The sequence below is a fragment of the Perca flavescens genome, chromosome 2 (genome assembly GCF_004354835.1).
Source record: "Perca flavescens isolate YP-PL-M2 chromosome 2, PFLA_1.0, whole genome shotgun sequence".
NCBI classification, from domain to species: Eukaryota; Metazoa; Chordata; class Actinopteri; order Perciformes; family Percidae; genus Perca; species Perca flavescens.
Genome location: NC_041332.1, coordinates 22,173,620 through 22,189,496, shown reverse-complemented (window position 1 = coordinate 22,189,496; position 15,877 = coordinate 22,173,620). Strand labels below are relative to the sequence as shown.

Below are 15,877 nucleotides of genomic sequence, written 5' to 3'. Positions count from 1 at the left end.
GTGAACGTGTGTGAATGGGGGATTGAGATAATGTACAGTGTCTGTGTCCAGGGGAACAGAAATGCTCCAGGGGTTTTTTAAAGTGTGTGTGAGGCCTTGTTGCACTGGCATGGGGCTTTTAGCCAGGAAGTATGTGTGGTGAAAACAAGGATTCACCCTCATTCGGCTGACGAGGGAAATAAAATACTCCAAACCACAGAGAGAGGGGGAGAAAGGGAAACAGAGAGGGGGTGGAACATTGAGACTGAGTCAGGACTCAAACCCACTGACCCTCTCACAATGACATATTAAAAAAAACAACAACACAGAAACATACAATGTAGCTTTGTGAGGTAGGTAAATAGATGCTATAAAAGTTTAGAAACTATACTTAAAACACCAGTATCAACCTTAGGATTAATCACACTCTCTCTCACATTTACACATTTCTCTTTCCTTGTGCATACGTACTTGCATGAACTTGCAGGCAACAGCCCTGGCAGTAGAGCAGAGGGGAGGTGCCATCTTCCTGCAGCAGAGGGTTTGTGGGAGTTGGGGGGTAGTTCTGCTCCCGGAAAGAAAAGCAGATCTCTGGGACCAGGGGCCTGGTCCTTCTCAGACTTCTAGAGGGATGTGTGGGGCCCTCCATTGGAGATGAGGATTTGGAGGTATCCTTAGCTACGATAGGTGTATTGTCCTCTGCTTTGTCTTCAGCCTAACAAAATAATTTGTGTGATTTTTATGTTCTTCTTAAAAAAAGGTGCACTATGAGTTCCTGCATGGTCACTTCTGTTGACATTCCAAGTAAATTGCAAAAAAAACAGAGCAAGCTCGCCCTTCCCCCCATGTTTCCGTAACTGTCATAACTGACTGACTAAGGGCCGTTTTACAGTCGCCGCAGCCGAGCTCGCACGTGCCAATATGATGTCAAAATGATGTCGATCTCGCTGGTGCGCCACTATTTTTTTCAGCAGTGCACGACAAAGCGGAAACAAGAAGCATGAACGAGCTCGAGGGAAACCAGATGCCAGGACTCTGAGTGATTGCAAGTCTCACTCTTACTGGGTTAAGAAGAGTTCTTTTATGGCGAATAAAAGGCTTGATCCGACGAAGTAGGTCATTGAATCAAATCAAAGCATCGACGTCAACGCTGCTACCAGTTCTGTCGCCGTTTACCTTTTTCTTCTTCTAGTCTAGTAGAAATAGCAAAGTTGGTAGCCTTTCCTCATTAGTGCCACCTCTGTTCAGGAGAAGACTGCAACTAGTGTCGCGACCACCACGCGCAAGTATAAAGGGTTACGGTGCTCCCAAGACGTCACACTGGCGCTCGACAGGTCGGCTGCGGCAAGTATACCCCACGTTTGACTGTCACTAACCCCCAACCATCTTGTCAGTGACTGGCTGGAGTGGTTTGTTGCATTTGCCTTAATATTACAGAGGGAGGTGGGTAATAAAATATTTCCCCTTCTCCTTCATAATTAGAGTTGTCATTCTGGGTGGCATTTTAGCCAGTGGAAAATTACAGCAGGTGGTTCTGTAATAAGGCAATGATAAGCTGCAGGAAAACCATGTGACGTTCATCACCAGTAGGCTTAGTATTATTTTCAGTAATAGTATGGTTAGTCCCCGGTAATTATTTAGCTGTAACTTAATTATTTAGACAGACAGATGCACACAACTTAAATGTCTCTTTTCAAGTTTATGCTTTCACAATAAAAAAGGGCCTGGTATCATCAACAGTGTTATATACATATCGCTGCACATCAAATCAGTTTGGCTATAACAAAAAGGTAGACCAGCAAAGACAGAATCACCACTAACATGACAACAGTCCATTTAATTAGCTTGCGGTGTCTTTACTCCACCGTTGTATGAGTTGACTCATGTTACAGAGTGATCTATAAGGTTAGCAAGATTTTTTTTTCTCCAGTTATCACACTGTGCACTGAGCTGATGAAACTCAGTTAGTACAGTACACTAAAACAGCTTGATTCATAAAAACAGATACAACTTTAAAAAGTTCTCCGGATTGGAATTAAATGAAGGAAGGACCTGTGAATTTACTGGAAAAAAAAAGTAGGCAATTGTGGCTCTAAATATTGTAAGGTGACAGACATATGCGGTTTGGATGGGTTTAGAGTCACTGACCAGCGCAGGTAAAATTGAAAAGACCCCACCTCACTGGGAGAAATAAATCCTGTGGGGCTAAGGAGTGAAAGTCATAACTGTCTGTGATCTGCTAGTATTGATTCCTCCATCTTCAGCTCGGTGGCTAGGGGATACAATCATATCTTAGTTGGTGTTTATGCTTGAGCCTGAAATACATATGGGCACTACCTTACCTGATAATAGGGCATGAAGAGTGTGCACACAGCACAGTATGGCTGCATGGTGGCAGCATGAGCATTGTACTCCCTCTCTGCTGTGAAGCAGCTCTTCCTGTTCTGCCATAGGTAGATGAGGGGTTTCGCCCACACCTCCATTTCCTGCTCCTCCTCCTCTGCCAGGCTTGCTTCAGGGGGCTCTAAGAAGAGACAAAATAAAGCCTTACAATCTTGTTATCACTTATCTATTTACTGTAACTGGTTGGATTCATGCAATACAGAGCACATATATCCTGTCTGGTAGATGGTTAATTAGGCCTGTTCTGAATCTGAAACCATTGTGTGCCCTGAATGTCAAAAATATAGTATGCATCATTCTCACATCTGACTTCAGCAGTATTAATAAACTTGCTGCGAAATCAGATCTAATCCATCCACAGTGGTGACAATTTCCTCCTGTGACTTGTAAAACATGTTCAATGAATAGAAGCCTGTCTGTTTATACAATTACATAAATGATTAAGAGCTCTCATCACCATAAAATAGGCTTCTCACAGCCATGGTCATTCCGTGGTCATTTCAAACTCAGGGATAAACAACTAAAATGCCTTCTGAATTATTCATCCTTTTTCACAACCATGGAGATAATGAATGTGACTGTGTATGTATATGTGCATTAGTAGTTGATAATTGAGAGCCCCATCACCCACCCTGTTAAAACCATGAAAACAAATAGAGTATCTATCACTAGGTAATTTTACTGTGGTAGGCCTGAGAGTTAAATCGGTTTGGTTTATGTGTGCATTGACGTCAGACGAATCATTTGGGGGGGGAACATAAAATGTGAAAAATGAGGACGGGAAGAAGGAACCGCAGAGTGGAATGGTTCAATGGTTATAAAAAGCTATGCTTTGAGAGAACACAAATGTTATCTGACATTACTTACTATTTACAGTAAAAGTTTCAGGATTTTCAACAAAGTAAATTCTATTTCTCCTGAGCTTATTTTCTTGCTAGCTTAACTACCTTTTAACAAAGAAAATGCCATGTTTTAAGTATGCTGAAAATTGGATATTTATGGCAACTGTATAAAATCAACGGATCATGGTTTCTGGCCTGGTGCCAACCACTAGGCAGCACCAACCACAACAGGAAATGTCCCTGGGTTTTTATTAAAATGAGCAGGGCTTTTGGCTCACAGAATGTGTCACTGTGTGAATGTTTTAAGGCTAAACCTTTGTGATACCAATGAAGGAAGGAAGTGAGAGAGAGAGAGAGAGAGAGAGAGAGAGAGAGAGAGAGAGAGAGAGAGAGAGAGAGAGAGAGAGAGAGAGAGAGAGAGAGAGAGAGAGTGTGTGTGTGTGTGTGTGTGTGTGTGTGTGTGTGTGTGTGTGTGTGTGTGTGTGTGAGCTCACCATCGTCACTGGCAGTCTGTTGTTTGACAGCAGTGGATACAGCCCTTGCAGTAGGTTTTCTGAGTGGGTGACGCCAGCTCTTAGTGGTCCTCCTCACTGATAGGGCAGGGTACTGGCATAAACACGTATTATTGAAAGGCATTAGAGTGCAAACTATCTCTACTTATAAAAATGGAGCATAAGACTGAATGTGTATGATCTTCTGTAAAAGAGCACTCACAGCACAAACCTCCCCAGGTTCCAGGCCCGATTCATCACACTCGCAGTTACTCGTATCATTTTGCTCCTCATCAGATGAGTCACTGCTGCTTTCTCCCTTGGCACTACTTTGCTGCTCAGCCTCTTCACCATCAGATCCCCCTTCTTCCATATCAGACACCCCATCCTGTTCTCCTTCTCCCATCCCAAAAGGTGAAACAGCAGCATCTGAGTGTAGACTCTCCTCTGCCTCCCTTTGTCTCCCCAGCTCCCTGCACAAGGAAAGGGCTTCAGACCCATCTGTTTCCCCTCTGTGGAGCTCAAAATCTCCACAAAGCCCCAGGGGCTCAACAGCACTGACTGAAACAAGCGAGGTGGGCTCGAGCTGGGCCCAAGTGAGAGGCCCACCTTCCTCCTCCTGGTTCTCCGACTCACGGAGGTCTTGTTCTGGGTCCTCCAGGTCTGTGACTTCTTTGCACTGAGGTTCAGTCCACATGGTGTAAGGTAGGGGGTCATGGGTAAAGTCCGAAGGGAGTTCTGGGTGCAGACTCTGGATGAGTACAGCAGGACCCTGGGAATTTAAGTTTTTCCAGATGCTGCTGGAAAAAGGTTTGGGCTCCATGTATGGGTTCTCAGAAGTACAATGCGAAGGGGAGTATGTAGTGTGGTGGTGGAGTTGTAATGCTGAGTGACTGCCACTTTGAGTGCATAATGGAGGGGAAGAGGTTGGTGGATTATTGTTTGAGGTACCAGTTAAAACAGAGCCACAACTGCTCAGACTAAATGCACTGTCCCTTTGAGCTGGGTCCTTATAATCTTTACTTGTTAACTCTGCTAAGCTGTATTGCTGCTGTGTTTGAGGTGCAGTGCTATGAACTAGCTGGCAAGGTGAAGCATCAGTCTGTCCAGTAGTCATATTTTCCAGCTTTGTATGATCCTTTTCTGCAGCAATTCCTGGCATTATTAGCATTTCGTGGACACCACCAGATGTTATTTTGTGCATAGCATTGGTAGTTAAATGAGCCGTGTTTCCTTCTAAACCAGACACTGCTGCCCGATCACAATTATATGGATAATCTAAATGCCACTTGTTGGCATGTTCTACAGTAAAAGGATCTTCTGACATCATGAAGTCATGTTCACTCTCTTCCTGTTTGGCTCCATGTAAGGACAGAGAGCTGGTTGGCGTCTCCCGCTGAAGTACAGGTGCAACCTGGTGATTGCACAATCTAGCTTTTGGGACGTTGGTTAGCCCATAAACAGCCGGGGTGAGGGAGGGCATCTCTTGGATCAGTACAGGTGGCAAAGGGCTGATTCCAACCTTATCTGCTGTCTCTGGAGTGAGTTGTGGCATATCCACTGCATTCCTCTGTAGCAAAGGAGGGAAAAGATTTTCCTCAGTGCTGTTTTTTTCCAAACTACAATTGTGTCCTGAAAGGGAGAATGAGCCACATGATGTGCGACTACCCCCCTCTGCTGGCTCAGTTTTGAGATAATAAAGCTCTGTAGTGGTGTGTGGATTGATAGGTTTTGTATCAACAACTGTGTCTATTTTCTCTGCTTTAGCAATGTTGTTAGTGTTATTTTCAGTACCAGTGTCCATGCTACTGTCAGCGTTTGGTGTTCGGCTTAAAGTGTCTTCTCTACATGAGGAACTAGATGTCTGAGCTTCACAGTCAGGGGGACACAAGCTCATCTCAGCAGCAGTGCTTGTTGTGTGGGAAGATGAACTGAGTTTGTTGGCCTCCAGGGGAGGGAACCTGATAGAGCAGTCCTGAGAAGGTGAGAGGTCTTGTTGTTCAGGAGAGCAACACCTTGGCTCATTAATTCCCTGATGCATCTGGGTAGCCTCAGGCCATTGTCGGAGTCCTTCGGGAGTCCTGCTTGTGACCCCTGACCCTGAGAGGTGTTGAGGGTCAATACGAGTGACCATCTCTGCCTTTAGGTCATTCTTCACTGGTGAAGAAGGGGAGGGAATGGGGCTGCAATGAGAGTTATGGGATGGTTCCTTATTCAAAAATCCCAAACTATTACTCGCTACGCGATTTACCTTGACCACACACATCTGTCTGCAAGGACCTGTTAAGGAGGAAAGGATAGATAATATGTACCATCAAGTAAACAAGGACTGTAAAAATATTTTTCATAGATCTCAGTTGAGGGAAATTTTCAAAATATAAAAAAATAGGTTTCAATCATGCACGCACATACACTCACTACTGTCTCGTACCAGAAAGCTGCGCAGAGTTCTGATTCTGGTTGTGCTTTGACTCTACTTCCTTTTTCTTCTCTTTCTCCTCCTCTTCCCTACAGCTTGTCCCTGCCACAGACCTTCGCACCTTGGGTCCAGGCGGACCACCCAGGACTTTCCTCTTGCTGCTGGTCAATGTTGAGCTGCCATCCAGGCCAATAGGCTCCTTAGTGGTTCTGAGGCGCTTGGAACGCATACGAGAGTGGGTGCTGCTGTAAGAAGGGAGAGAGAGATCAAAGAGCTTTAGAAAACCCTGATTAACACTGAAAAATCAATCAACGCAAATGTATAAATTTTGTGACTTAAGAGACAATGGCATTTGGCTTTTGCAGCTGTCAAATATTTCTGGCCACATACATAAGGTCACTAGCCAATGGCCCAGGGCCACCATCACAGGCACAAAGTTCATCATCATAACCTGATGCATCTCCAAATGTTGCATAGGAAATGCAATTGAATTTTAAATAAATGTTCTTTTTCTATTAAAAATGAATCTTTATTGACATTGATATAATAACTGTATTATAGTAAAAATAATTTATATCATAAATATACAATCAGCACAACTCCAGATTAAAGCCCACTAGCACCAATAGCTGCAGTTGACAACTCTCTTGGCATAGAAAACAGAAGAAACATTGTCGGAGTACCCTTTATTAGTAGGTTTGTTCTTGCGCCTCCTCTGCAACCAGCTCTGCAGCTCCGGTGTTGTACTGGGAGTGGCAAGTATGTGGTCAAGAGGTGCAGAATCTTTGCCCACCATCCAGTTAGTGTACCGGTCAGGTTGAAAACGTTTCACAAAGGGTTCCATGGATATCTTTACCATGTCCTTGCTACAGGTGCACTAAAGGAAAGACAAATATAGGCTATGCATTAGAAAAGCATAGAGAGGCCTTGCGGTGGTCATTTTTAAAGGCAAAATTATAATCTATTTGATACTGTATGGTCATGACTTTTTACCATAAAATTAACTGGAATCAAATCTGAGACATTTCTTTGTTAGACTTTCCAAAAAAATGAAGTGGTGCACAGTTTTAAGCAAGATTCTCAACTGGTTGTTACCTGTGTGGCTACTTTGCCATAGTCTATCCAGCGCACAGTGGCAAAGTTGGTGGACTCCGCACAGTTGAAGCCATGATTGAAGCCAGCATGGTAGCCATAAGGGAAAGTAATCATGAACTCTCCAGCTTCCTGGGTAATCTGGCAATTTACGATAGGGAGGGAGAAAGACATAAGGCGAGAGATTGGTTTATAAGAAGAGATGAGAAAACAATGAACTGTCCTTTTGTTTTTCAAAAATTGGCAAGGAAAATAACAAAATCATTCAAATAAACCACTTTAGATTAATGCAATCAGTCAAAATGAGCACTGCTGATTTTACTGTAAAAAAAGCTGTTTCCAGAGAGTTGATAAATAAAGGGAGTATAAAGTATAAAGAAGAAGCGGCCTGACAGAATTTTTTAGAAGGGGCTGAGAGCCTACCTTATCAAAGGGGATGCCATACTTCTTCAGTATGGAAGGGGAGATTAGAGTCATCTTGTGACGAAGAAAAGCCTCACACCCCTTGAAGCTGTTAGGAAAGAAACCTGACAAAAATATGCACATAAACACACATACCATTAACGTAGAGTGAAAGCCAGCCAAAATAAATAAATAACCATAATGAATAAAAAGCCTGACTAAAAAAAGCTATGCAAGTGGTGGATTTTCTGCTATAACATTTTCAACCTTTACAGACTACAGTGATTCTTTTTTCCCCCCATGATTCATTTGAGAATATGTAACCAAGAAGTTTTGTATTTTTACCTGATAAATGACAAACAATTTATAGTAAATTCTTTTTTTTTTTTTAAGAAGCTTAGTTGCAGATTACTGCCTCATCATTTTACCTTTGTTAACTGGATGGCTGTCTCTAACAACTTGGCAAATACAATTCTACATTACACTAAAAACACTAACCCTTATTTAGTTATAAACGTTATCATATGCATTACAGTTCATTGAATCTACTGATGCCTTATAGTATGGATTTTTCTAAAGTGGTTTGTCAATACATTTAGCATCTTTGTCTATTTGCATCTCTACTAGTAGCAGTTTTTGCACGTTTGTCACCAGAGCTCATTAGCATGCTGTATCTGTAGCTTTGCAATTACCTCATGTGCCCTCTCATTGCAGAGTTTATTAATTTATGTGCTGTACTTTGTTGTTAAATGCAGACCTGCTTCTGTATGCTGCAGTCGTTATTTAATTACCTCCCCCATTTATATGGAGAATACAAAGAGAAGAAGAATTTCTTTTTTTTTACCTGTAGCCAGACGCTCAAGTCTCTTCCCATGCTCAGGGGGGATTGCATACCTGTTAGTGAAAACAGACAGATATGAAGCAGACAATTATTTTCGACTGTGTATGTGAAATTCTGAGCCTGTACTGGTCATTATGCCTATACTGTATACACACTGTAGCATACACCGACAGTTGCAGACAAGTTTTCAAGCGAAGCCTTTACAATTTCAAGACTGCCATCAAGTGGTGGATAATTAAATAATTGAAAGTAGGCTGATGAACCTTTTTCCAGCAGTGTACCATTTGTAACAAATCAAAATGATAACACACAGAAATGTTGTTATCCCTTATCGTAAATATATATTCAAATGAACCGTAGAAACCCTCTAATAACCTGCAATTTGCTTTTTCTTCTAGGACATTTAATGTATTTGGTCTTGGTCTCTGTAACACTGCATCCAGAATATGGAGCCTATTTTCATCTCTGATTGCATTTGAATTAAGAGTGGATCTTATTTTGACCTTACTCTGCATTTTTTTTGCCACACTGCTGACACAATCTTTAACAATGTTTTTTTCTTAATTTTCTACGCAATCTGAATTTAAACTATTCCCAAAAATCCTGGTGAGAAACCTAGGGAGTGTGACAGAATTCCCTTAAGGTTTGACTAGCCATTCCAATTGACTTAGCACCATCCGCCTTCAGGTCTGTGGCATTTCTATCATCATATCACCTGTCAGCTTAACAGAGCAGGGAGCGACAGGATGAGGAGAGGCAAACTCAGGTGGAGGTGACATGGGGAGTTGGAGGGGATAGGGGATTGAGAAGAGGTGAGAGAGGTGCATCTTTAAGCCTCTCCCCTACAGGGAAAATATGTCAAAATAGCAGCAAGTTGAAAGAGTGTACACCTCTGTGTGTGTGTGTGTGTGTGTGTGTGTGTGTGTGTGTGTGTGTGTGTGTGTGTGTGTGTGTGTGTGTGTGTGTGTGTGTGTGTGTGTGTGTGTGTGTGTGTGTGTGTGTGTGTGTGTGTGTGTGTGTGTGTGTGTGTGTGTGTGTGTGTGTGTGTGTGTCTGGCTGTGACACTGATCCCTGTGGGTTACAGGGCTCACTGCTCTAATGAGCAGAACTCCCTCCAGGGCAAGAGGGAGAGAGAAATGGAGCAAGCCAAGCTGACAAAGAAATAAAAATCAAACTCAATTTTGATCTACCTGCATTCTTCACCTCTTCTTTCACTTTATTATTTTAACCTGAACCTCCTTAAAACCCAGCTCCTCTTCTATTAAATAATGCAAGCACTTTGAAAATTAGACCTGTGCAATATGTACCCTGGTCAATACAGTATTGTTCTATTAAAACTTAAAGTACGGAAATATATCTAAACCTCAAAATCTACCATCTGGGCTTTTCTTTTCAATCTCATCTTCACTGTTCTTACCATGTCTTGCTTAAAGAGTAACTTAACACTAAATCCACTTTTCTTAGTTAGTAAATTATGTGTGCAATCACTGTATACTTATTACACTACAAATTGATGATGGTCCCAGTCTATAAAATAAATTACAACAGAACTTCTATTCCTTTTTCCAGAAAAAATCCAGTAAATTGTCCTTAAGACGGCCCAAAATAAAAAAAATAAGGGTGCGACGTTCCCTGGGATACCTCGTCCCCGAATGTGGCAACATACTATTCATCCCGCCAACACACCCCCTCCACCAGTCATATAAATACATGAAATCAAATACCATCAGTGTACACAGCATCAAGTTGTTATTTGCAGACATGAAGAGATTGAGAGCGTGCAACCGATAGTAGTAGTAGTAGTAGTAGAAAAACTACTGTACAACTCCTAGTAAGCGCTTAGTTTACAGTGGTAATCAGTGTTATAGTGTTTGAGGTTAATTTACAGAAACAATGTATAGTATATGGTTGACTGGTTGCATATTCAATTTCCCCTGCTCCACTGTACAGACAAGAAATCCAACCATATGCTTACACCCTTAGAGAATAACAAAGCTCCACACACTCTCTCCCTGGATGTCCCTACTGCTGCATATGTTGTACCTTTTCTATTCTCTCTAGTATTTGGAGTCTCGAAAGTATAGTCACTTATGCAGGTAACCACCTCATCAGTGTGCAAACAAGCACTAAGGGAACAAACCCCTAGGGCCGTATGCAACAGAATGGCTGGGTTAATTGAATGAGATCTATATGACAGTATAATGTAATTCACCATTTAAATCCACTTTTATAATGACAGATCTGAATGGAGAGTGATAACAATGGACTTTGCAGCCTTGATGCAAAATAGACATGCATTATGAAAAGGACATGAATCTCCATCTGCGAATCTTTTCCACACATACTATACTGTATACTCCTTAACATGTCGCACCAAACAATTAACAGGATCAGAATAAGCCACAGTCTTTACAAGAGACACCATATAAATAAAATTAACAGATCCTTAAATGGGAATGTTGTACACAAGTATGCACCACATACAGAAATACTGAGGTGGCTAATGGTGGGCTAAATACTCTTATCATTCTAGCTGCCTGTGCACACGTCTTTACTAAACAAGCAATGTTTAATGTTTTGATTTGACTGTTGCCATTTGACATGATAGCTCCGTCATGAAAGCCAAAAAAAAGCAGTAAGGCTTACTTCCATTTTTAACACAAGGGAAGGGAAGAAGAAAAATGCCACACAGATAGGACCTCCAATAAGTCCAGTTAACTGTAGTTAACTTTTAGTGGTTATAGCAATGAAGGGTATGCATAGCAACAAGCATCATCGGTACCCACAGAAAAGAAAGTGGATGTTACATAAAAGTAAAGCATTAATGGTACAGCTAGTGCTAATAACACAGAGGTTATATGATAATTGTTTAGGCTGTATTTTGTGGTATTGTGGATCTACATTATGTTGCTTCTTTGTGTTTACCCCCTGCACCTAAATCCCTGTCCCACACACTAACCAGGATTTGGGCTCTCCAAAGTGGAGGTAGTTGATGCTGTACAGGTCCATATCTTCAGTGTGCCAGGAGAAGGTGGTCTTCCACATGCCAAAGTATAGATATGGAGTGTTAACTCCCTGGATAGATACACCACAGTCCTCCTCGATAACATCCAAGATAGAGTTCAGGTGGCCAATGTTCCACTCCTCCACATCCTAGGAGATTAGAAACAACAGGCTATCAAAAGTCAATCTTGCAGGTAACAACTGGTAATGCAAGTTGACAAGGGTCTTTTTAAATCTATCAGTATCAGCTACATAAAGTATAATTTAACTCAATGAGGCATTTGTCAACTGTCCCATGCCTTTAAAGTGCTGCTTGGGGTAGAAAACTGGATTTAATCTTCAGTAGCCCATTTTATTCAAGCTGGGGATGAAGAAGTAGTCAATATGTTGCTGTCCATTTATTTTTGTGTGCCCACATTGGATTTGTTATCCTAAAATGACTCATGTTAGGGTTGGGGGCAAAGAACAAGTGATACATTTCATGTATGTTTTTATTTTCATTGCAAAACCCAACCTAAAGCCACATTGCAAGAGTCGGGTCAAATAAGTTAATCTAAAACTCCACCAAAGTGATTTTCACTATTACTTCTAATGGCAGAACCCATTAAGAAAACACTGAACCTGGGATCAGACGGAGATTGAATAACAGGTGACAAAAATGAACACATGTACGGGAATACAAACAGAGAAAAAGAAACAAAAAGAGAAAGAAAAGTCACCTACCTCATCATAGAGGCTGCCACTAACATCCGCACCATATATGGGGGAGACAAAAGTGAGGTTCTTCCAATATTTCCTCTCAAGATCTTCATAGTTCAAGTAGCGAGGTGTACAGTACCTGTGGAAAAGAATCACATTACATTTGGTACAGTGAAATAGCCATCTGTAACCTTACACTAAAAACCTTAGCACATACCAGAAAAACTTTATAACCTTCTTTAGCAACATCGCCCTAGCACTTTTAAACCACTCATGCTACTCCATCTACAATCAAATGTGGAATTAAGAAAACTGTAGCTCTGGAAATTAAATTAACCATGGTTTTAACTGCTATTCATTTCCTTTTACCAATTTCTTGCTTTCTTTTTTTCATTAGTTTATTTAACTTTAGCAATAAGAGATATATATATATATATATATATATATATATATATATATATATATATCTATAGTATATAGTCAATCGATTAAAAAAATTAACTAATTAATTACACAATTTGCTGTAATTAATCGCGATTAATCGCTTTTTTTAAATTGAGACTGAAGCTTATAATAATGGATATTTAAATGCTAAATCACTTAACTTTGCAAATATGAAGAAAAAAACAAACAAGGAAAGGTTCTGCTAAGTTCAGAATGTTTAATATCTTTCAGAACAACAGCAGCAACAATTTGGCTTATTTAGTCCTGCTGAAGGCTGCTGGAAACGGCTAGAAACTGTCCGACTTGAGAGCAGATTTTTGTCACCGCCCCCGGCTGCTGTCGCCTGCTCTCGTCTACTTTACAGGCGAGGCGCAGTTCATCTCCAACGAGCCTATGTTCAGTCGCCAGCAGGGCAGTCGGGACTCACCCGGAAATGGCGAGCAGGATGAGGTGACTAGAGTCTCTCAAAATCTGACAAAAATCTTCTAAACTGACCTTTGTTGAGCTGAAATGAAGACAGATTCAGCAACTGCACGGCCTATTTCTCGCTTAAAATGTTTTCAGAAACATGTTTCAGTGAACCATTTTAGTACAATATGAGATCGTATTCTGAACGGCCGCCATGACAGTCTGGCTCTCAATATCCGGAGAAAACAAACCCATGTGGCGCGTTCGTCCAATCAGCTGCCGGTTTTCATTACTTGGGCAACAATACAGAGTAGCGCCGCCTGCTGTTATGGAGACGTATTACGTTAATTTTTTTTAACGAGTTAAATATTAAAAAATTAACGCGTTCATTTTGACAGCCCTAATATTTATGTATAGCTAGTTTTTTTCTTCTTTCTCTTCATTTAGGGCAAATAGGTCAGCAACACCCGCAATTCAACTCTCTAGATATAATGTACATATTTATTTCTTGACTTTCATTTTATAGGCGGTCGGCTGTAGGATGTCGGAAACAGACTATCCAGGATCATGAATCAAAAATACACTCATATATTGATACTGTTGGTAAGTATCTCTCTATTTCTAATAGCCAGTTTGCCAGGTTACCAATCATCTTTTAGAGGTTAGTCTGTATTCTAAGAATATATTTGTTCAACATAGTAAATTGTGTAATATATCAGTCACATACCCTGTGGACAAAAATAAGGTATTACTCTGGCAGCACCAGAATGTAATGTCTATGTGAATGTTATAGGGCTGTACCCAACTCAGGTTTTGTCAGTCAAATCGGATATGGCTGTTCAACACGAATATTCAACTATTTAATTTGAACCAGCATGAACCAAGACGGCCCACACTTTTATTAACTCCAAAATGACAACAGCAGCACATAATGCTACAGCTTTACTTCTTCCGTTTTTACCCTTCACAATAATAGCCCAACTTAAATTCACTGAGAGCAATTTGCTAAGAGGCAACTAAATTAAACAGCTTACACGACACTATCAACATTTGAGATCAAACAAAACCGAGACTATATCGTATTAAGTTGCTGTGAGCTGTAAATTCCCACTTCTAGGCACAAGGCAGAAGATAACATTATCTCAGAGCCTGACTTGGCAAAGCCTCTCTTCCTCTGGGCAGCTGCCTCTGTCTCACTCAGACCCTGGGACCAGTTCCGCAGCTGCCTGTACCCGCCGCTGACATTTTCACCAAGCAGACGGAATGACTTAATGTAGTGGAATGATTTTAACCCGGAGAGCAGCGTGAACGCATGGAGCGCTCGCTCCGACTGACAAAACCAAACAAAAAACAACTGCTCAACTTGAAGAATCTCAGTTGACTGAGGGGTCACTGACCGCTGATTTGAATATTGGACTTTTAGGGGGCAACCCTAGAATGTAAGCACTTTCCCTCCCACCTAATATAATCATTAAGGCACTGAAAACATTGAATTAACTCTAATACTCACATGTCACTGTTGGCTAATCGCCTGAACTCCTGCACGCTAAGAGGCTTCTTCTGGATGTTGTATTGAGTGAAGAGCCCTGATTGGCCAGCCATCATCTGCTGGATGGGAGCATCAATCATTAGATCATCTATGTCGTCATAGGTACGACGGGGCTTCCAGCCTTTAGGAGGAATCACCTGAGGGACAAAGAGAAGAGGGAAGGATTGCTGTTGAAAACCAAACAGGAATAGAGTTCCTAGTACAAATAGTTCACTCTGATCAGCATTTTATCATTTAGAATCAGCAGTAGTTAACCCAATGTGTCCAAAAGGGCCACTAGCCAACTACTCATGTATTTAAATAGGTCACACTGTATGTCTTTAATTTCTTCTCTAGGTCTCTTTTTTAATTTTTTTGACTGACTAAAACTTCCTTCAGTACAAAATTATGAATAATCAGCTTCTGCAACTGCCATCCAACGGAATGCTCACAAGAGAGGAAACTAACACACTAACCTAGTGGACATAATGAAGTCCATCACTGACAGAATCTTTGTCCCGAGTCAAGATTGAAAACATTGCGTACCTTAGCCAGGCCTGCGCGGTGTGCACCTTGAGACTCCATATACACCAGGTACTGGTTGAAGTCCTTGAACTCCTCCATGGTGGGCCTGAAGGTCATAATTTTGCAGGTGGGGTTTGCAGGGGTGTACACCTCTGCTCCCGCCATCCTGCCGCCTCACCAGATATAACCTGGAAAAAGAAAAAAAGAAACAACTAAAAATGTGCTCCAACATCAACTTATATTTTATAATTGGCTTTTAAAAATTGTAATGGTGACAGAAATTGGCTAAGGTAAAAATATATTTATTACTTTGTTAGCTATGAGGGGAGAAACATACTGTAGTCTATTCTGAAAAACTAAATGTAAAACCTAACAAGCAAATGACAGAATCTGCTAAATCTAATTTGAATAGAAGTATATACCGTCATAGATATTGTAACTGTCCAGGTGGAAATACATCTCAAAAGTAATAAATTTTTGTTTGTTTAAATTGTCTATGTATTGTAAACTTGATGATTAATCTGATGTTCTTATTAACATAATGTTGTCATATTATCCATTTTCTTATTTTGATTTTTCTACATTGTTTAATTACTTATATAGATCGGAATGTTTTTGGTAGTTGCCAATTCTTTTTGGTTGTTGAGTGGATTTATAGCCAAATTAAAGCCAAGTTAATAACAAAATATTAGGTCAGTACCATTTCACACTGAGGCACAAGTGCAGCATTTTCTAACTACTTTTTAATCAGCTATTTCACCTTACATTTGCACCTGTTGCAGTGATTGATTGATGCATTGA

General features: G+C 40.9%; 1 protein-coding gene across 7 annotated transcripts in view; it reads right to left on the bottom strand.

Annotated features, from left to right (window-relative positions):
- The window catches only part of kdm4c (lysine (K)-specific demethylase 4C), a 31,500-nt gene that overhangs the window by 14,014 nt on the left and 1,609 nt on the right, over positions 1–15,877 (bottom strand). For 5 of the 7 annotated variants that reach the window (XM_028593778.1, XM_028593810.1, XM_028593788.1 and 2 more), the window contains exons 2-14: positions 15,098–15,264; positions 14,534–14,709; positions 12,196–12,310; positions 11,429–11,622; positions 8,473–8,522; positions 7,650–7,753; positions 7,230–7,367; positions 6,818–7,011; positions 6,147–6,379; positions 3,939–5,995; positions 3,719–3,830; positions 2,322–2,503; positions 451–694 (exon numbers count right to left, since the gene is read on the bottom strand). In XM_028593778.1, the coding sequence (XP_028449579.1) occupies positions 451–694; positions 2,322–2,503; positions 3,719–3,830; positions 3,939–5,995; positions 6,147–6,379; positions 6,818–7,011; positions 7,230–7,367; positions 7,650–7,753; positions 8,473–8,522; positions 11,429–11,622; positions 12,196–12,310; positions 14,534–14,709; positions 15,098–15,241 (3,943 nt within the window). In that variant the 5' untranslated portion in view covers positions 15,242–15,264. The remainder of the gene's footprint in view (positions 1–450; positions 695–2,321; positions 2,504–3,718; positions 3,831–3,938; positions 5,996–6,146; positions 6,380–6,817; positions 7,012–7,229; positions 7,368–7,649; positions 7,754–8,472; positions 8,523–11,428; positions 11,623–12,195; positions 12,311–14,533; positions 14,710–15,097; positions 15,265–15,877) is intronic. The other 2 variants (XM_028593804.1, XM_028593794.1) reach the window with 2 other exon arrangements.